The sequence below is a fragment of the Nipponia nippon genome, unplaced genomic scaffold (assembly GCF_047370975.1).
Source record: "Nipponia nippon isolate SJK-2023a ecotype South Korea unplaced genomic scaffold, ASM4737097v1 scaffold_10, whole genome shotgun sequence".
NCBI lineage: Eukaryota > Metazoa > Chordata > Aves > Pelecaniformes > Threskiornithidae > Nipponia > Nipponia nippon.
In genome coordinates, this window is record NW_028262291.1 from 2,606,740 (window position 1) to 2,628,710 (window position 21,971).

The following is a 21,971-nucleotide window of genomic DNA, read 5'->3' on the forward strand; positions in this document are numbered from 1 at the left end:
CCTAGATTAAAATAAACGATTTGAAGACATTTACACAGAAAACAGACAACACATTGCCAAGAGATTTTGAAATTCAGTTTTATTTCAGAAATAAGAGGAAAACAATATAATTCATTTAGCAGACACAACCAAAATTAAAGATTAAGCCTTGCTTATTTTTTTCCAAAACTCACTAGGATTTTATGTTCCAGCAAGAAATATTCCCACCCATTCATGTAGCTCTTCCAGCTCCCACCTGCCTGATCAGGTAAAAATCCAGTTGAACCCCAGAACAGAGTAGGCTATCAGTTCATATTCTTTTACTGCATCCATATCACAGTTAATTTTTCACAATAGGTTCGTAGATAAATGAGTTGGAGAAGTAGCTTTCTACAACTTAATGGAACAGCACTTAGTATCTACTCATCTCTATCTATCTGCCATCACTTCTTGGAATGCCAATTCATGCTTAAATGCCAAATCAGAAGTACTCCTATTTAAAATACAATTCAAGACAGACCTTCTAACATACCAAATATACAAATTTCAAATCATAGCAGGTTTTTTTTTTTTTTTTCAAACAACATTTGCTTGAGTTAAGAGCTAGTAGCTGGGCTCTGCAACCCTTTGTATCATCAGTCATGCTTTTTCCAATCCCGATGCTAATGAGGCAGTATCAGCAGGCAAACAAGGAAAGCAAATATTTCAAATGAGGGGTAATGCTGTGCAACTAGGATCTACACTAATTACGCATATACTCTGATCCTTCTCTTTGGCAAGGGAAGAGGAAGAAGTAACAGGCAGAGTAGTTATTAAAAGTTGCCAGGACTTTAGATGCACGGTGAATTGCCTGATCCTAGCGAGCACACTCCTGAAACTCTTTTGGTCTGTTAGGACTAACTTCAATGTGCAACAGGTATGACAGATTTTTATTCAAAGCTCCAACAGTCAGCTTGGACACTAATTATCCCATAACTGGGTAACACTTTCCCAATAATTATCTAAGAAAAAAATACTAGGTGGGATTTTAGCCCTTGCAAAACAATAGTCTTAGTTTTGTCATGTGCTTGTACAGTAAAGCATTCAGGTGCTGACAACGTGCTTTTTTAGGCAACCACTACTCATATTCAACCAAGATAAGACCAGAAATTCCACAATTATCATTTAACTACTGCTCTAAGTTCTCCAATATAAACACTTCCATTGTGTGCCAGTGAGTAAGACCTGATTAAAGATTATACTCAGACTGAAGGCAAAAAAAAAATTTGCTAAGCTAAAGAAGCTGCTTTGGATCCAAGGAATAACAGGGATCCCTTTTCAACCCAAAGGGTTCCAAAATATTTTGCACTGATTAACTAAATTGCAAATACTAGGCAACATTACAACATGCCTAAGATCAGGTTTTATACATACATCTAGCTATAGATACCCACATTCATACAAACATGCCACTTCAATTAAAGTCTTAACTCTGAAAACTAGCTCTGGCTTCATCAACACGTAGCAATATCAGATTATGGCAGTAAAATAACAGAATTTCAGGAACCATTGGGAATAGTTTTGAAAGTGCTTGAGCTTGAATTTTACCAAGATAAAAACATTCATGCATTTGGAGGTTAATTTCTCAGACACTTGGAAAATTAATATTTTTCTATCTAAAGTTGTATCAAGTAGAAAGAACAATCCCCCCCCCCCCCCAAGAACTAAGATGTAATCAATTTAGTTGTAAAGTGTATGTAATAAGAAAATATCCTTTCCTATCTCCCTTAGGTCAGCTATATCCAACCTAGCATTAGTAAGCAAAAATTATGTTAAAATATAGATTGGGAATAAAATTTACATATACTGAGATTAAACTTTCTAGTTAACTTCATTTCAGTCATAAGGAATGAGACTTCAGCAGCATTTTACTCAAACTACTGCATATCATTTTACTTGTGGAAGGCCAAGAATGAATTTCAAAGGAAGTGTCTACAAATACATACAGATAACTTTTATTAGAAATATTGAGCAACGTCATCTTTAACATGAACAAGTTTATCCATAAGGATAATCACAGTGTCATTAGAGAAGTGTTATTGTGTGATTTAACCAGGGAAGTTTTACAATAAAAAAACAAAACAGCATTTTGATTGAACTTATGTTTGCTTCTAGATATTAAGTCAATTTGTAATCATGAATTTCCTTAAAAACACTGTATGTTGTTAACAAGCAGTAAAGCACTAGTGTTGAAAGGCACTAGGATTGTTAGCTTGTGTTAGTTTCCAATACAGATACAGGCACTTGAAAGCTTAATAAAATCAAGCCTGTAAAACACTTCTATATTTGTGCGGAAGTCTGCTACATTCATTCATGTCTTCAACAGGCTGTCCTGCAGTTATAAGGACGCAAAATTCATAGAGTAAACCTCTGCAGCACGCTTTACAAGTTGGATCTTTCTTTGGCAGAGACACGAGACGTCGACTGTGTATATGTCCTAATTACATCCTAAAAATAATAAAAAGAAATATTCAGAGCAAATACATTAGAAGTAGTTAGGGGAACTTCCAAAAAAATTACCACTTGAAGCAACAATTTTGTTACTCTAGGTAGCAAGCACTGAGCCCAGGGAAGGCTTGTGGAAACGTTTCATTACCATTAAAAGGAGCGGGTAATCATTTGGTCTGAAGAATCAACCTGAACACATTGCATATCATGTACAGTTATCTTCCAAAAGCCTTATAAAAACCCAACTGAAACAAAGTAATTGTACATCAAGACCAATTTCCCACTTTCTTGTATTTACAAAAGAAGCTAAGATAATTCACAGCCAGTTGAAATTCAACTACAGAAGTCATTAGCATACCTTTTTTCCACTGTCAGCATTGTATTTGTCCAGCAAAGCCTGAATACGGGCACCATAGTCAGGATGAACATCAGTGAAGTTTTTCACCTAAACAGGGAGACGGAACAGAAAAGGCAACGAGAATTTTTTCCTCCACTTCAAATGTATTCTTTAACACATTTTCTGCTGTGGTCTACAAGCAGTACACATCATAAGGAAGAAAAGGAGGATGAAAACTCTAAAAGTTTAATTCTGACCATCCAGAAAGGAGCTATGAGCATCTTCAAACACTGTTTCTATTATCTCATGTAGAGCTCTCTCCTGATTTAAACAATGTTCCACTGGGACGGATAAAGATCTAATCCCTCCCTGGCCCTCACTGCCTTTTCCTTGTTTAGAGCAAAATGTTACACTGGCAGCCACCTGAGTTTTGAAACACCAAGCTAAACACATAAGGACATCCTTGATGTTCAAAATCAATCCCATTCTTCCCATCAGGAAAAAGTTACTTTAATATGTTATACATGATTTATGTTATATTATGTAAATATGGACATACTTAAGTGTTCTGTATTGATAATTCCTGCATAGGAAAAAAAATCTTCTTAGAAGTTGCATTCTCAGAGAAGAATTTCTGATCTTCTTTTCCAGCATACTGCCATTTTGACAAAGTTACTAGACTGCAAGAAAACCTGGAATAAAGAACGAAGGCTAAAAAACAAATAGGCCACTTACAGCTCTCTTCTGAATGAAGAGTTGAGCATCTTTAAGGTGATCAGCAATATTTTTACACAGCCTTTGGCGTTCATCCTCCTTCAGCACTTTGGTATAGAATTCTCGCACCTTATGATTAGAAACAAAGTTTTAGTTTTAAATTCCCCAAAGCAAGTCATTCTACCTGTAGCAGCCAACAATACTTGCTAGACTTAAGATTCATTATTACTGAAAAAGAATAGCTCTCACTTACTAGTCAGGCAACACTTAAAATACTTAAACTCAAAAGGCAACCAGTTTGTGAGGGATTTTTGGCAAACCTGCTAACAACTCTTTCTATGTCTAGCTTGAAATTACTGTTGCTTATTGAATTAATGAAAACAAATATTGCTGTTGGGATCCAATTCCGGAATTGATGATCATGACACTACACGCATACTCGAATTTACAGACACTAATCGCAAAAAGACAAAGTCACAACCTCTAGATACCTGTGTACAGAATAGGGATGGCAAAGGTCTGAGAATTCACTAACTGTCCTGTCACCAAAATTCACTTACTCACGAAATTAAGCTGTATGGAGATCTTCCAGGCTCTCATGAGAGCCAAAATTCAGGTTAGCCCAGATGCTTCAGAGAGGAGCCATGTTTGAATGATTCTTATTAATATTCTCTAGACTTATCATAGAATCATAGAATTGTTAAGGTTGGAAAAGACCCTTAAGATCATCGAGTCCAACCGTTAACCTATCACTGCCAAGGCCACCACTAAACCATGTCCTCGAGCACCACGTCTACCCTTCTTTTAAATACCTCCAGGGATGGAGACTCAGACGCTTCCCTGGGCAGCCTGTGCCAGGGCCTGACTACCCTTTCGGTGAAGAAGTTTTTTCTAATATCCAACCTAAACCTGCCCTGGCGCAGCTTGAGGCTGTTTCCTCTCATCCTATCACTTGTTACTAGGGAGAAGAGACCGACCCCCACCTCGCTACAGCCTCCTTTCAGGCAGTTGTAGAGAGCAATAAGGTCTCCCCTCAGCCTCCTCGTCTCCAGACTAAACCACCCCAGCTCCCTCAGCCGCTCCTCATAAGACTTGTGCTCCAGACCCTTCACCAGCTTCGTTGCCCTTCTTTGGACAGGCTCCAGCACCTCCATGTCCTTCTTGGAGCGAGGGGCCCAACACTGAACACAGTACTCGAGGTGCAGGACTTATCCTATAAACTCATCTTATGTAATAACAAGCAATATAAAACCTTTTCATACATCATACCTGAGTCACATTATCTTCATTTGCACTATTGAAGCGCTGCACATCTCCCGAAACAGACATGCGGCTCTCCTTTACCACGGGCTGATCCTCCGGACCAGTAAAACTATTTGGATAATAGTTTGGGGCACCACCTGAAAACAAACAAACAAACTCCCCCAGAAAATCAAAACAGTCAAATGCCAGCTGTCTCAGATTAAGTCAGAAGACAGAAAATGTCCTTTGCCTAGAAGAACCTAAATCAATTGCCCAGTTATGATTCACTTTAATAAAGTTGTCAGTATTTTTCTGTCGACATACAGCTCAACATCAGGAGCTGTGTCTTCAAGCCAGTACTTAGCAGCACTTATTACAAACAGAATTTCAATAGCTTTTTGGGGGAAAAATTTATTTGTTTCAGAAATAAGGAGGTCTGGCCACTCTCACAACAATATTGCTCAGAGAATTTTACTAAACAAAGTCATGGAAGTTATTCAAAGTTTTAGTGCAAGGCAGCACAAAAATATACTTTCATCTGCATATTTAAAGTACTAATCTTAACTATGCAGGGGCTTATTTTAAGCACATGATGAACTTACAGAACTGCATAAAACTAAACTTATTAGCTGTTCTTGGACAGGAGCAGCTGTTCTCAAGTTCTTGTTTTCCAAATATTTCCCTCTCCTCCCTCAGCAAGTATTACAATTCATAGCCCAGAGGAATAGAGTGTTTCGGGCACGAGGCACAGCTTAAGTATATCCTTGTTTATGCTCAGGTGCAAACAGTCACTATTGGGCAAACACTGACAGAACATAACCTGCTGAACAGAGGCGAAGTTAAAGCTCTAGTCTTGGCACTTATACTCTTCCTTTCACAATCTCTTGGAAATCAGAAAGCAAAACAGTTTAACAAAGCGGACTGAGTACAGGAAAGTAAGTCTTTGAGTTTAAGAAAGGCAAATACAGGTTTCTCAGAGAGATTGAGGCCATCTCTATTTTTAGAACAGATTTTTGCCTAGAAAAAAAAGTAGAAACAAAGAAGCAGTAATTAACTTCCATGAAACCCTCTCTGAGATATTTCTTCATTTTAAATAATTAATATTTTAGAACTCTTTCAATAATGTCCCCTTTAACAAGCATGTTTCTAGAAGTCTTTAAAGTAACATAAACTAGGGACAGAACGGAATTCATTTGACTGGTGTTCTCCTGCAAACCCCCTTTCTCTTAAAGGCCTGTTTGTAAATTTTTAAACACATCTTAAGCTTCATTTGGTTTTAACACTTTTAGACTCCTCACTCCCTGTCCAAACATCCAAAGTCTCCTTTCCTGGATTAGTAGAAGAGATATACACCCATCCTAAACAAGTACGTAAGAGATTACAAACACTACTCTTCAGCAACTAAGAAGAAAACCCCCCTTTTTTCCTTCCCATTGTTTACAAAATTAAAAGTGAGACCATCAAGGACTTCACACACAGCTGAAGTTGTGTAAGGAACATCTATGTGCTTCTTTTAAAGTCTTAAAAAAGTTGCAGAGAACGCATTTTGCGACCTACAGAAGCATGCTTTACAGCAAAGTTTTGATTCTCAATACTTGTACAAGACCAACAAGAGACATACAGCGGATATACAAATAAGAATGATGAAGTCAATACAACATTCAAATTTAAGGATGCTTTCAGTAAGATCCCTCAAACAGGAGATAACAGGATAAAAGCCAGTATCTTGTGAATTAGCATCATATCAAGAACACAAGAAACAGGAATAAGAGGTCATTTTTTGTATTAAGACGAATTAATCAGATAGACCCTCCTCAAGGATCTGTGTGAGGACTAGTACTGTTCAACACATTCATAGAGTTACTTGAAAAGGGAGCAAATAATAAATTGACAGCTTATCCTCTACAAACTTTAACTTGGTCAAAATCAAAGTTGGCTATTTATACTGACACATGATCTCATGATACCAAAACAGGGGATGAAAATTGTTTTTCTGAAAAGAATTTTATTTGCCATGTAATTCACATGGGGAACAGAAATGCATGCAGCTTTATACACGCACAATAACGGGTCCTAAGATATGTCATTACCTATCACCAAATAGATCTTGAATTCATTTGGATAGTTTGAAGTAAATTACTTTTTGATTGCTGGTGAGCGCTGAGTTAGAGAGCATATTAGGAATGGCACATTGACAAATTTAGGGCACTCTACAGAAAAGAGCATACGATGGATTTGTAACAACTGCAGCTGAGACCAACTGATCATAGAATAGTTTGGGTTGGAAGGGACCTTTAAAGGTCATCTAATCTCAAAAAGGATCTAGTAATATAAGGAATGGTATTAAGGTTGACAAAAATTTGAGAGGTAAGCAACAGTTTTCATATAAAAGGAAAAAACAGACTGGGAAGTCTCAAGCTCAGGAAGTTATACAGTGATAAGTTTGAGTTGGGGCAAAAAGTCACAAGAGACACTGAACAGTTTGAGGAGGAAAAGTAGCATTTCTCACAGTATACTAAGTTAGCAATATCCAATAAAATGATCTGCTTAGCAAGTATCTTAAATCCCCTGTGAACAGAAAAGAACTCTGCAGCACATGCATAAGCATCATTATACTTAAGATATTTTTGTTACTACCTTGGTTGTCAGAGACACACATCGGTCCATCCCTCTGGTAATTGGCCACACGAGTTCTGAAGGGGCAGTTCACAGGAATTTGTAGATAGTTAGGTCCCAGACGGTGTCTATGAGTGTCAGGATACGAGAAAAGACGACCCTAAAAACATTTATCACAAATATTAATTACTACTTGCTGAAAGAGATGACTTAGGTGGTATAACCCAATTTAAAGCATTATACATTAAATAGTAAAAGGGAGAAGACTGCTTCCTTTGCATACATATTCTTGACATACTTCAAATTATGTCCAAAGTGACACTCAGCCACAAACTAACTTTGCTGGAATACCAATGAAGAATGGCAGGTTGCATTGCATTTATGCAGCTTGGGTATTTCCTGCCAATTTCAGAATGCTAAACCTATTCTGAAGCAGGAAAACGGTTACACATGTAGAGATGAAGTGACTATAACAGTGCTAAATATTACTATGGAATAATATAATATTTTCCTACTTATTTTCAACCTTAAATTTAAAAATTTATTACATCTGAAATATGGTAGTCCCTTATTTATTTACTGAACTGGATCTGAAGCAGTTCTAGTAACATCTGGATGACAAGAAAACAGATTGATTCTGACCATGAAGTCTGTGGGAGTGAAGACAGACAAAACAAAAGAACTGCACCATTGTTCAAGAGTTTATCCACTTAAAACTGTCAAAATACCATCTTGTTTCCACAGATATAATTTGAAACAACAATCTGGTTTTAATCTGAAAAAGCATAACATGCAAACATCCATGACTCTGCAGACATAGTCTACTGCAGCCAGTCGCATCGGATATTTTGACCTGTAAGACATCTGATACTACTTTTAAAGAATAGTCTCGCAGTTTACATCGGGGATCAATTATATCTGTATTTTAGAGCATTTGAAGTCCACCTCTCACTCACAAGAGTTTATAATTCTAAGATTACTGTAAAAGCATGAATAAATATGCATTGCTGCTATGGTTTTACCCCATACTTCTTGCCAGGCTGACAGATTTCCCCATCAACTTTGACAGTTGTTGCAGATGCCCTCTAAGTTCTAGATTTTTCTATTCCTTTAGTTCTTTCCTATTCTCTTATATTTAAGTTTATATTTAAATTTAAATAAATTTATTATGGATGAGCACGTCAAATGGTGATCATTAAAAACAACGACCAAAAAAAAAAAAAATCACTTGCTTTCCATCTGTCAGGTTATTTACTGCTGCTACACATACAGGGATAGGAATGCTTTCATAAACAGCAAACGTAATGCTCTTCAGGTAAAATCTGATGTGCATTGCAGTTTACCTGCAGCATTTTATCAGGGCTAGGTTCAATACCAGGTGGCATGTTGCTAGGATCATACGCCATCTGTTCAACCTCTGCAAAGTAATTGACAGGATTCCTGTTCAAGACGAACTTTCCCACAGGGATGAGAGGGTAGTCACCATGTGGCCAGATCTATAAAACATGACACATATACATTACAATCAACATTATTATAGTATTATGCAACTTAAATAATAGATCAGGCAAATGCTGCCTAGTAAAGTCTTCACTGAGACAATACATTACTCAAGAAATTTATTTTTTGCTAACAAGCATTTTGAGAAATGTCTTATTTTTAAGAAGTCTTTGGCAATTAAATACTGAGTATTAATGCAACTTATTTCATGATCCCAGCATAATCTCAGCACTTGAGTACTCAAATGAAATACCCACAGGCACTTGAAAAACTGCCTAGGAATGCAATATCGTAGGTGGAACTGGCAGCATGATTGTTTTCAGCTACTTCAAGATGTAACCAGCTTAACTAGCCTTTCCTTTGTCATCTTGGCCTGTCAAAAGTCTTTAGCCATTTTGGGGGAGCAATATTAGAGGAGAAAAAAAGTAATACACGTTTACATTAGTATCTTTCAACAAGCCATTCCTTGGAACAGCAATTGGAAGGCTGACAAAAATCAGACGCTACATTATCAACAACACTTAACGAGCAAGCTCAGGGTGTGACTATATGATCGAGGTCACACTTTGGAAATGCAGTGCAGTTGTAATCTACAGGCCTGGAATCAAGCCCTATCCATATTTCACTGAGGTAGAGTAACATCAGATATAACATCAATCTAATTTCATCTCCAGAATTTCTGACTCATCATGACCATATAATAAAGAGTAGACTTAAAAAAATAGAAGGGAAGAATAAAAAGGACAAACTAACTTTATTGATAGGGACTAGTAAGAAAACAGTGCTACTCCATGGAAACTGTTACTTTTTTTATAGATAAGCTCAGTTCTGGCATTTGCTACATTTTGATCTCATGACCATTCTTAAACTAGCTGAAATTGAATATTCACAACAGTATCAGAGATACCTTAGTTAAATCAAAAGGATTAAATGGAAATTTCTCTGCTTCTTCAAACGTCATAACTTGAATGTAGAAAGACCATGATGGATAGTTGCCCTTAGCAATGGCATTGTAAAGATCACGTATTCCATAATCAGGATCAGTAGAAGCCAATCTTCCTGCTTCTTCAACAGAAAGATTTTTGATGCCCTGGTCAGTCTAAAAGCAAAAAAAGCAGTAGCACCAGTTACAACATGCAGAAAGTATTACAGAAATCATTAATAAGAATGTGCTTTAACAAGACTTAGAATCCCAGAATGCAATTGTGCATCTTCCAATCCCCCAAATTTTTTTCAGAATAATAGTACATTCAACAGCTGCCTTCCCAATAAAAATTAATTCTCTCATAAGAGTGAAATAAATACGTAATGCTGTACCGCAGAACTAAGACATCAAACATGAAGATATGATCCCTGCAGCACATTGAGTAAAGAGGTTTCCCCTCTCCCCTTCCAGGGCAGAGTGCTCCTTTATTGTCTCATCATCCCACCCTTTCCTACAGATCACATGCCAAAACAGAGCAATGAAACAGTTGCAGCCCTCAGGGCTAAGAGTTCTGGATTCGACATGAATCTCAAATTTCCCATTCCCCACCCCTATTTCTGTGACATCTTTAGCACTAACTAAAATCTCACTTTAATAAGCTTTTGACAACTTGAAGGCTAAAAGCTGCTACACAATCCCTCTTAGTTTAACATAATGGTTTCCTAAGTTTTGCTTCAAAAGTAGATGTCCAGCCTTCACTAAAGTCTAATGAGGTAAGAAGCTGTACTGCCTTTAAATCGTCACAGTGAAGTTGTTTTCAAGTGCAATATGCTAGAGACTGCTTTCTCAGAAAAGCTTGGAAGTTTGTGAGCTTCAGCTGCAGAGCTCTTGGAAACAGAGTTTTTGTATTTTGGTATACAGTGGAGGCCATCTTAAAAATACTAGATCAATGCAGGTCATAACCAGAAGATAAGTGGGAAGGAAAACTAGATCCAGACCAAGAGAACTTTTACCTGAAGAACCACCTGTTGAATCCAAACTACTACGTAGCCATGAGCGTGAAACAGGAACATATCACACACTGAATAAAACGCATTTCCAAAGGGCTACAGGATTCTTGCATCTGCACTGAATGATAGCAAGGGAGTCTGATAGGAATTTCTTGCACAGCTTCACACCCAAAACACCTAGTGGTATGAGGCTGAAATGCAATAAGCTGAGCTAGGTGCTCAGAGCTCACCACACAAGTAAACTGAGCTCGCCAATAACAAGAGGCAGTTCCCCAAAGAAGAGTTCTTTATAGTCTAGTAAATACCTACTGTGTCATAGCAAGAACAATGATGTCCGTCATATTTGTTAAAGGCATGCAACCGATACAAAAAACCACGCACACCTTTTTGATTGAGTCTATGCGCTAACAAGGGTTTTCTGGATTAAACCTGAAAAGTCACAGAACATTTTTAGACCACCTGTATAAACTGTTTTTTATCCAATATGATGTATACTTCCAATAAATAACTGGAAAAAATATCAATACCTTCATATGGAATTTGCAATAAACTGCTCTTCCATTAGCATTAACCAGTTTAAAAGTATGTGATCCATATCCATTCATGTGGCGATAACCATCAGGAATACCACGATCACTGAACAAGAACGACACCTAAAGAGAAGGATCAAACAATATTAATGGACTCACCAGATCAAGGATAAAGTGACCATTCGAGACAAAGTTCATTTATTGCATTAATCTGCATCACTGGAAGCTATATTCATTTATGAATTCCTTGAGGAATTTCTAGTTTAAGTTCCAAGAGTGTTAATGAAATAAGACTGCTATGCTTTTGCACAAAGAACAATTGCGAATTAAACCTACGTGAAGTTTTATGCCCACATGAAACATCACTAGGTTAAGGTCTTGTACTTCACCAGATACTGTTATGATTTCCCCTATAAGCCCAGAGCAGGTAAGCATGGATAATTTAAGTTACAAATATAAATAAGAGTTTTTTCCAGGCTAAAGACAAAATCTGGAAACTGAAGTCCTTAACAACTAGCTCTTCAAAGTCTTCAAGCAGTAAGCATACCACCATGCAAACATTAAAAATGCTGCTTTTCTTTAGGTTTATGATCATAAACAGTACTTTTGGTACTTCTTTTTCCAACTAGTAATTACTGGAAGGCTTCTGTATGAACGCATTTTCTTAAAAATAAACACAACTGCATTTGTAATTTTATATCAGCTTTTTTTGCACAACGTTCTTAGCTACAAATACATTTCAGAATAATTACAATGCACTGTGAATTCTAGTCATTTCTGGAGTTGATCTAATGTGCTACACAATATAGAGCTTTAAATAAACTTACATGTCATAGCATTACTTTCCCAGTTTTACTGATTGCTAACATTAACAGTTTGATGTTCATCAGCATGTCCGCTGCCTTAGTATTAGAAAACCTAGCAACTTCCCCTTCATCCCGATATAAAGTATGATTATGAAAATAGAAGAATCCCATCCATTTCTAGAGTCATTAAAAGCAAAAAGGCAAAACTAGACACATGCACTAATAGCCTTAAAAGTTGCTGGAGGCCTTTCACCTTTACTGTGCCCAGAAGATTATGTAGACTTCTAGATAAAACATGGAAAAGAGATCGTTAAAAACATATGCTGTCATAACTTGATTTTCTTAATCATACAAAATAAAGTCAAAGGAGACCCTTACTTGATGCAAAGACTCAGGGCGAAGACTCCAGAAGTCCCACACCATGTCTGGATCCTTCAAATGAGTCTGAGGGTTCCTCTTCTGGCTATGGATGAAGGATGGAAACTAATTTGTCCAGAAGTGGAGGAGGGAGGGGGAAGAGAAAGAAAAAAAAAATTCTGTAACACCTCCAAATTATATGGGGTATATTAAGCAACTCCCGGTACAAAACAAGATAAACAGTTTTTTCAATACACTTAACTGAAAGAAACAGCATGCTGAAAGATGAGACAAAATTGAAGATCACTGAAAAAAATATTCTATTGTCATACCCCTCCCCTGCAACCAAATTCATTCACAGACCAGTGTAATTAGGGTAGAGTGAAACATTTACTATTAGGATAAATAGGCTGTTCAAAGCTAAAGAATGCTTTCATTTTGTGACTGATAAACATAGAGGTAAATCTTTTCAAATTTGTATATCTGAACTTTAGTGAATATTTGACTCCTAAATGAATACAGAAATACTATAAAATACCTGTGCAGAACTTCTCCACTCAAGAAAAGCCCCTCTACTTAAAGTGCTGTTAAACTTACACCGAAAAACAAAAAAAAAAATCAGATTTAATAAAAAGAATTTGCAAGCTTTTAAAGTCTTTATTTTTTAAGTAGCCTCAGAATGAAAAAAATGTCTAGAGAGTTAAACAGCTAGTTTGAACACCAGCAAAACCAATCAGATCTGAAGTTAAAAACACAATAACATACTTACTTGCTGGCTATTCTGCTGTGGCATATGCATAGCAGACACAACTAAATGTGTGTGCTATTTGTGGTATGAAACCAGGTAAGTAACCAAGCATTCGTTCTTACATTTATTTATTTTTTTTAAAATAACACCTTTTCAAGTCAAAAACATTTGGACCATCTAACAAACAAAGTTTAAGTGTGTCAAAACAACAGCTTTTGCTTCTCAGTGAGGCAAGAACACGATGGGAATGAACTTCTGGACTCTTTCACAAAGTACCCTAATCTTTTGTGCTTACTCACCAACATCGCATCCCGAATGAAGAAGATAGGAGTATTATTTCCCACAAGATCCCAATTACCCTCTTCTGTATAGAATTTCATTGCAAAGCCTCGAGGGTCACGAACTGTATCAGCTGACCCAGATTCTCCAGCTTGAAGAAACACATGAACATACAGAAGTGTTATGATAGGAAAAAATTACAAATTGTAAGCATAAAAACATGGAACTTGAGAATATGCCATAAAATCCTAAAAGGGGGTGTGTGTATTAATTTAAGTCTTTTCTATACCAAGGAATTTTTGGCATATTTTCAACAGTACTTCAGGCACTGGAAGTTTCCAAAGTGTGAACAGACACCCACCCAAGCATTCGGGCCACAGTTAAAAGAAGGAAAACACAAGTGTATCCACTTGAACCAATTAAGAGTGGAATTTGCATTGTCACTAACAGAGACAACATCAGATAAGGCTGAATTGGCTAAACACACATTCATTTCTGTGCATCCAATTCCAGCGTGAAAGTTCTAATTTGGAAGGTAGCAATCTAAATAGCGTGCCCAATAAAAAGGGAACTTGTTATAGAAGAGTTGCAACTCTCAATTTCCCTCCTGCTTTATCCAGTCCTTTCAATGGGTACCTTTATACCAGAGCAGAAGTGCCTACCAGAATACCCGAGCAAAAGCATTCCAGAAGCACTGAGGAACAGCTAATGCTAAACATCATGATGAAATAACAAGGACACTCATTCTCTCATTAAAAAAAATGGTGTACTACAGAACAGCTAGGAAGAAACACGTTCAAACAGAGCAGGGAAAGGAAAGGTAACGATGCAACACCCCGCTTCAGCACACGGTCTGCAGATCAAACTCAGCTGCCTGTCTTTCTCCTGTAAAACATTCCATGACCCCTTAAGTTCTGGTGACACAGGGAAAAGCCAGTAGGCCAAAGCCAGCAGCTCCTTGAGCCTTGTTGGACTACATTTTTCTCTTCAATACTACTTCCAGAACTGAACCCTCACTAGGATTTCTTTTAAAATACAGATAGAGTAGTAATAGATATGTTTTGAAAGGTCATTTTCCTATCAGACAAGATATTGATCATAATGCACGTTTTAACTAATAGCATTTAAGATCTTGCTAGTTTATGCATTCAGCTCTTATTTCTTAAAGAGTTTATTTATGGAAGATTGCTGTAAAGTAAGTACTAGGCAAAGAAGAATAAACATTCATCCCCAAAACATTCCTATAGCATAATAGATTATAGGTATTTATAGGTACTTAACTTTCAAGTGTTAAACTGCAATAGGTACGTGTTCATTATGATTCACCCAGAAACAAAGCAAGCTTTCCATCAGGACAAAAGATAACAGACTATTCTTTCCTCTCACATTCCAGAGGGAAAAGTGTCTGCAGCAAGCTCTGGCAGAAAGATGCAGAAGCTACTTAAGGTCTTACAATTTAAATGAAATTCACAGAAGAGGAGCCAGTTGGCAGAAAGCAAACGACCTTAAGCACATTAAGTGCTCCACCATGCAAACATTGCTATCAGTATAACTACAGTAACACATGCAAGAAGCTATACAATAACTTTAGAGCCTTACCAACAGTGGAGAATCGTATAGCGATCGGAGTTCTTTTTCCAATGTGTTCAAACACTTTTGCCTTACAATACTTGGTAATATCATGAGTGACTTCAAAATAGCCAAAGGCTCCTAAAAAAGGTAATTTCAAAATATCAGATCTAGATACCTTCCTTCCACTCACAGCATATCTGTTATTCCATTATGGTCCAACATACAATTTCAAGTCAAAAGGAAACATGGAAATACACCAGTTTAAACAGAGTTCATATCTGTGCACTGAAACACTCCATTTATTTTCACAAAATGAAATTTACTTAACACAAACTACTATGTGCATGGTGCTCAGTCACCCCTCCTTAACTCATCATTAACAGTTCCCAGCAGCAATACAGACCTCATTTCTAATGTACAAAATAACAAACAGTAGCTTTTTGGATGCTCCTCTGCCAAGATTTGCACATTTATCTCTGAGCAAGACAAGTATTTCTTTAATCTTGGTATGTGTTGCAGAACTTTTTGGTCCACCTGTAAGCTGGATGAAGCAACAAGGTTCTTCCCACCCCCACAGAGGAATTTTTCCCATTACTTTCACATTGTAATAAAATTCAGCCCCATATTTTCTTCTAGGGCAATACGTAACAAAAACCAGAGGTGTCAGTTCTACCCTACTAAGATCAAGAACAAATTTTAAAATGAGTTTGGGTTTCTTTGGTTTTGGTTTTTTTTTTTTTTTTTTTAGATTTAAATATTAGACCATCAGCTTGCTTTGGCAGACAGATACATCAGATGACAAAGACAAGAATCTCCATCAAATAACATGCAGACATTAAAATAGAAATGGATAAGTCTTCCCTTCCAGAGGAATGGGGTACTACAGAGGAACAGATATAGGAAGCAGAGCTTACAGCAAATACAGTAAGAATCTAAGGGCTATAACTACTTTTTTTTTTTTTTAAAACAGTTTTTCAGTGCTTCAAGTTTTGGCACAGTTCTTTTAAACTAGGCCTCACCTCCTGTTCTCACTGTTGTTGAGATAATTATTTATTATAGTCTATAATACTATTATTATAGATATATAATGCAATATAATGCAATTTATCTGTAGCAATCTACATGTTAACTCAAAGGCTTTTAAAAGTCTAATTCTACACAGAGAAAAAGTATGTGTTTTTAAACATACCTGCCCCTTTTGCATGCACAACTCTTTCAGGAATCCTCTCTCTGTCAAAATGAGCCATCTCATCAGTGAAAACAACATCTTGAACAAGAAGAGGCCCACGTGGCCCTACCGTCAGAATATTAAGCTTATCCCCTACTGGGTTCCCAGCACCGGTGGTCAAGACATCTGGTTTCTGAAAGTAAGAGACAGTCCATGTCACAACACCAGAAATTAAACACCCTCTATATTTAAGCCACACAATGTGCATGCCTGTTAAACGATTATGTGTCACAGGACATATTAATAAGTATATAGCAAAATTACATAAGATTCTGGAACTAGTTACAGAAAATATAGATGTCTGTCTACATCATCACAGTACTATGTCTGGGACTATTTAAGAAGGAGAGTTCAAGTCGTGTATAATCCAAGAATGTCTTCCATGGTTCAGAAATATTACTTAAAGACTATTTATTTTGCCTCAAGAAAAATATGAGGTGTCAAGCTTAAAACATGAGTTAAGGTTCAGTTTATCCCTCACCTCAACAGGAGAGGATAGGAAGAGAGCGAGCTAGAAAAGGAGTAGCTGCTGGAAAGTAATAAGGGAGAAAGGAGAGGAAGAAGGTAATGTCAATACAAGGACGGAGGCATAAGGAAGAGCTATAGTCTCATAGCATAGAGACTAAAATGGGGTACCCATGATTACTGTTGGTCTGGAAGAGCTATGGAAAAATAACATAAGCAAGAGCACCTGAGGAATCATCATTCTAGACACTTGAACTGCAGAAGGACTAAGATTAACAAAAGCCCTAAGAAGCCCTACTGTCAATAAATGTCTTGTCAAAAGGACAGCAAATCAGAATTTTTTTTTTTTACTAACATCATTATTGTTTTTAAAGAAATTGCCCAAGATAGCCCATACTCATCCTCTTCCCTTCCACAGTAAGTCTAAGTTAACCATTCTTGGAGGCTACTTAGAGCTGCAGCATCTTGTACAGTAGGAGTGACCCTGTACCTGAAAAAACAGCCACTCCAAGACAAATTCAAGAAACATCTTGGACCTCTGTAGCACTATAACTGAGTGTACTCCCACTTTCTTAAAAAAATTCCCAGTAGAAAAGACTTTATCTGCATCATATATGGGGTCATATGCTCCTCTAAGGTGACAGTCCTATTTTACTGGGTACTGTAGAAAATGCAGCAAGAAAGGTACATCAGCTCCAGAGACCTGATGGTTTCAGGTGTCAGTTTTGCCTGGAGCACATTTATTATTAGGAGCCAGGGCAATGTTTGTAAATGACTTAGAAGAACAGAATAGAAGTTAATACAACAAACAAACAAACTAACAAAAGAAAAAAGTTTGCAACAGGGTGAGCTCAAACACCTGAGTCACAGATTATGACCAGTTAAGACTAAATCCACGGTTACTGTAAACAGGCAAAAGTCCCTTCTGTATCTCATGGAAGAGTATACTTAACTGGACTAGCTTCCAGTTGTTTTTTTTTTTTTTCCAAGAGGCAACTCACAAAGGCAGGGTAAAGAACAACTATTCACATCTACACACAGAATTACAGATGAGATAGAGCATGCAAGGAGAGTTATACACACCTTTGTTTAACTCAGGTACATGAATAACCACATAAAAGACATTTGACAGGATAACTGCATTTCCAATGTGCTCTTACCAATATGCAACACACATTACTCTAGCTGGCTTGAATTCCCAAAATATCTAGGTTCTTTATTTTTCATTCACCACTTCATTAGCATAAAGCTATAAAGCTATAAGCATAAATTCAACTCCTTCAGGATGCCTGAAATCCTAACCCACACTGTAATTTGTACAAACACATTTAAAAAAGATAATATACCTAGGGTTACAAACAGGAACATGATGTTCAGAAACAGGAAAGTTACCAGGTAAGAATACTTTAAATAAAGCTAAAGTCAAAGGAACATTGCCTTAAGTCAAAACATTACCTATAGTTCCTCAAGGCAAATATGCAAGAGCAGAAACTGTTCTCAGTATTCTCTCCACTGCTTATACATCACATGCTTCCTACCTTGTATTTTGCTTAGTTTTAAATAAGCCAAAGAAAACAATTTCACTGGTCACTTTGAGAAATCACCTAGTCAGACCACATGGCAAGTTCCCCCATCCAGAGTCAGAGTTCAGCTTCTTAAAATGATGTCCTAACAAACAGGCCCCATATGATTTAGCACCCTTAAATATGTATGGTTTATTATGTTTTTGCTATCTTAAACTAGAAGTTGCTTAAATTGCCATTATAAATGAACTTTTTGCATTAGAATTTAATTTCCTATATTAAAGTAAGTGGGAGGACACCACCATATTCAAGGAACTTTAGGAAAAAGCTCATTCATCCATTCCATGATTCAGTCTAGTACGTGTAAAATATTCTTCAAGATATTCACCCAGCACAAATTAATGTAATTATGTTATCAGCTCATTATCCTGACATATTTTCTGTACTGAGGTATGAAAGCTACAAGCAACCCATTTTGAAACCCATTCTAAGCCTCTGCTTTGAAGAGCCCTTTCTTAGAACACAGTACAGTCTGCAGACGATGACCCTATAAAATGCTCACACATCACAACAGTTTTAAATGAACTTTTTGGTCAAGAAATTTTTTCAGAGTTTGCCTAGGGAGAACTTTTTTTTTTTTTAAATCCAGCTTCAATGGCATCCTAAGCTGCTGCATTTTCCTCTCCAATCTCCTCGTGTTCTCATTCATTATAGCCATTTCCATCCTTCCCACATGTCCTATGTGCACGTAAAGGACTTCCACTTCATCCTCACTCTAAGGCAGCGTGTGACACAAAAACCCTGTGTACAGCTTCAGCACTGTTTATGAATTCTGACTACTATAAATCCAAGAAAAGCAAACTTGGGGACTGGATTCTGGCAACTCTTTTTTAAAGATCAAACATAGCTCTAAGACCCCTCCAGTCCATATAGTGACTTTAACAAGTCACTAATACTTATGTCATCTCAAAGCAGCGACCAAGTTTCACTCAGTCCATTGAGAAACGCCAAAGTTATATTGAATTAGAGCCCCGTTTATCCTGGAGTTCTTCACAAATTCTAAGCAACCCAGTAGGTTTAACCACGCAGTGGTAGGACTATAATGCATACCTACACCTTTGACCCTCTCTTCTACAAAAGTTCTTACACGAGCTGGTAAAAGAAGAAAAAAATAAGCCTTAGTCTTAAGGAGATTTTTTGAGTCCTTTTGATTCACCTATGCCTTTATAATACCTTCCGTGTGATTACCTCAAGGGTAGAAAAAAAATCCGTGCATATTATTTGTAAACTATGCATGCAACAAAGAATAAAGGTTTGCAGAAGTAATACAGCCCTTCTCAAACCAACAGGTTATACTGTTGTCTGCAAACCACTGCTTCTATAATGCTAATATTTAAGACTACTAGAAGTAGTAGCTAAAACCACAACTTTTTGAAAATAAACCTATCAAAAAAATTTAACAGCTTTGTGGCTGTACAGTCTCTTTTGTGTAGGCAGACTTTCTGAAAGTTTCTTTCCAACATTCACATTAGAAGTACAAATATTTTTTTAAATGGTAGGATATATTCACTTTAGCTTCAGGATAATGTTATGTGGGGCACACAAAACAAGTTCCATCAGTCTGAAGGGAGAGAAAAAAAAATTGCAGTAGTTTTAAGAAGAACTCTCATACTACTTGAGTTCTTGGACTTGAGTTTGTTTGATGCCTATATTTTCATATGGTTGGGAGCTGCATACAGTCAAAACCTTAAAAGATAAGAACTGTCAAATCTGCATGTGTATTTCATTACAGCACTAACCTGCCAGGACAGAAAAAAGGGAAACAGCCAGGAGAATTTTAGTCACAAGTGTTATAAACACCATACATCAAAGTACATACTTCCAGGCTTCACTAATACTTTGCACCTTATACAAGTCACTTTAAAATTCTAATAAGTCCTCCCTACTCTCTATCTAAAGGTCTCATGACTCCTTATGCAACACAGACTTTGGATTGCCTCCCAATCTTCAAATTAACCTTGGCCTGTATTCAAATATTGCTTTGTTACAGAAAAGCCTACCTCCATACAAAAAGTATTACAGTACAAAAAGAAAGTGACACGTGCTAGAAAATGATGAAGTCACAGTTTGTCACTGGAAGGTAGTTTTCATATAGTACCTTTTAGAACCAGGGCAGAAAAAATAAAATCAAGGTGACTTAACAACTGCAAATAGTGGGAGCTGAGGCATCCACTTGTGTGTTGTAAGACTGCTGCTTAGTATAGCCAGCAGAAAAAGTATTTCATGCCCAATACACGTTTCTGTCAGAAAAATACATAGTAGAAACTCTCACAGCAATTTGATGAAGAAGGGAAATCAACTCTTGCAGCATTTATACATTTACCCAGATATTTTGGGGCATACTCTACATCTTCAGAAGATTGAGTGCCATGCTGTTGATTACACGTTCTTATCATTTCAGCCAACCACCTGCCCCAATCCACTTCAGCCCGGTAAACAAGCCTCCTCACACTGCTGAACGTGCCTTACCTTCTGCATTATTCCCTAGTTACATTGCCACCGGGCTCCATCAACGCGACAGCAGAACTGAAAATGCGAGCATCTGATTTGAAACGACAAAACCAGCATCTCTGCCCAAGGACCTGCCTGCCTGGGCGCAGACAAGCCCCATTTCTGCCTAAAAAGAGAGGCTGTGAGCAAGGCAGAGCTGCGAAGCCGCCGCGCCGGCAGCGCTGACCGCCCTCGCCGCTCCGGGCCAGCTGGCAGCCGCCAGCCCCGCCGTCCTCCGGTTCTCCCGGGCACGGCACCAAGCCGAGAGCCCGGCGTTAGGGGGCGAGGCCGCCCGGGCCTCCGCCACCCCCCCGAGCCCCGCTCCATCCGAGCTGGTTTCCCTCCGGTCAGGCGCCAGGCCGGAGGATTCCCCCGGGCCCCGCGCCGTCCAGCGCCCGGGCTCACCCGCTCCCCTCGGCCCCCCGTCAGGGCGGCAACCCCGCCGTCCCTCCGCCGGCTCCCCCCCGCCCCCAGCGGGCCAGACCGTTACCGCCCAGCGAGCCGGGCCGGACGGAGAGGGCCGCAGTCCCTCAGGCGGGTACCTGCGAGCCCCGCTGGCTCCGCCACTGCTTCAGCTGGTCCGAGGCGTCGTCCCGACCGTCAGCCATTTTGCAAGCTCAAGCGACCCCCAAGGCTGGAAGGGCGGTGCGGAGAGATGCAAGTACGGAGAGATGGAAGGGCGGTGCGGCCCCAGGCGGGGCTGTGCTCGCTACCAGCGCCGGAGAGGTCACCCCGCGGGGAGCCGCCGCTGCACCGCGCCCCGCAACACCGCGGGTAGCGGGAGCTACCGCACCTATGGCTTCTACACCAACGCTGCGCCCACCCTCCTTTACCTCCTCAGCCAATAGCCCTTGCGCCCAGCGGGCAGCGTGAGCTTTGAATGGCTGAGAGGAACGTCAATCAAGCGCTGTGAGGCGGAGGCGGTGGTAGCCCGCCGCCTCAGCCTGCAGGGGACGGCGGCAAGCGAGCGCCGGGCTGTAGTGTCCCCTTGTTACTCGAGTCTGAGTGTGTCTAATTAGCTGTGTGGAAGTAACTAACTTAATTTTTAGTCCGTGTCTTCAGTTTTGAGATGTCGGAACTTTCTGAAGCTGGTGATTCTGGAG

The 21,971-nt window shown here is 38.5% G+C and overlaps 1 protein-coding gene across 2 annotated transcripts; it reads right to left on the bottom strand.

The window, feature by feature from the left end:
* Positions 1–53: 53 nt before the first annotated feature.
* Positions 54–21,681, bottom strand: CAT (catalase). Of its 2 annotated transcripts, XM_087742319.1 has the most exons (14): positions 21,411–21,428; positions 20,848–20,904; positions 16,292–16,463; positions 15,130–15,240; positions 13,551–13,681; positions 12,525–12,629; positions 11,338–11,463; positions 9,783–9,974; positions 8,719–8,871; positions 7,397–7,535; positions 4,787–4,917; positions 3,539–3,646; positions 2,825–2,911; positions 54–2,466 (listed from the first exon to the last, which is right to left on the bottom strand). In XM_087742319.1, the coding sequence occupies exons 2-14, from the start codon at positions 20,854–20,856 to the stop codon at positions 2,401–2,403; spliced, it is 1,530 nt and encodes a 509-aa protein (XP_087598445.1). In that variant the 5' UTR covers positions 20,857–20,904; positions 21,411–21,428; the 3' UTR covers positions 54–2,400. The 2 variants fall into 2 exon arrangements, with proteins under 2 accessions (XP_087598445.1, XP_009459653.1); XM_009461378.2 differs by lacking the exon at positions 20,848–20,904 and having other exon boundaries at positions 21,411–21,681.
* Between the last annotated feature and the right edge of the window lie 290 nt (positions 21,682–21,971).

What these genes read in the sequence shown, in the direction of transcription:
- CAT (XM_009461378.2), bottom strand. Translation starts at nt 21,476, where the DNA reads ATGGCTGACGGTCGGGACGACGCCTCGGACCAGCTGAAGCAGTGGCGG. An exon ending in TGTGCATGCAAAAGGGGCAG is followed by an intron (nt 15,241 to 16,291) that starts GTATGTTTAAAA and finishes TACCTTTTTTAG; the next exon opens with GAGCCTTTGGCTATTTTGAA. An exon ending in TATACGATTCTCCACTGTTG is followed by an intron (nt 13,682 to 15,129) that starts GTAAGGCTCTAA and finishes TGTTTCTTCAAG; the next exon opens with CTGGAGAATCTGGGTCAGCT.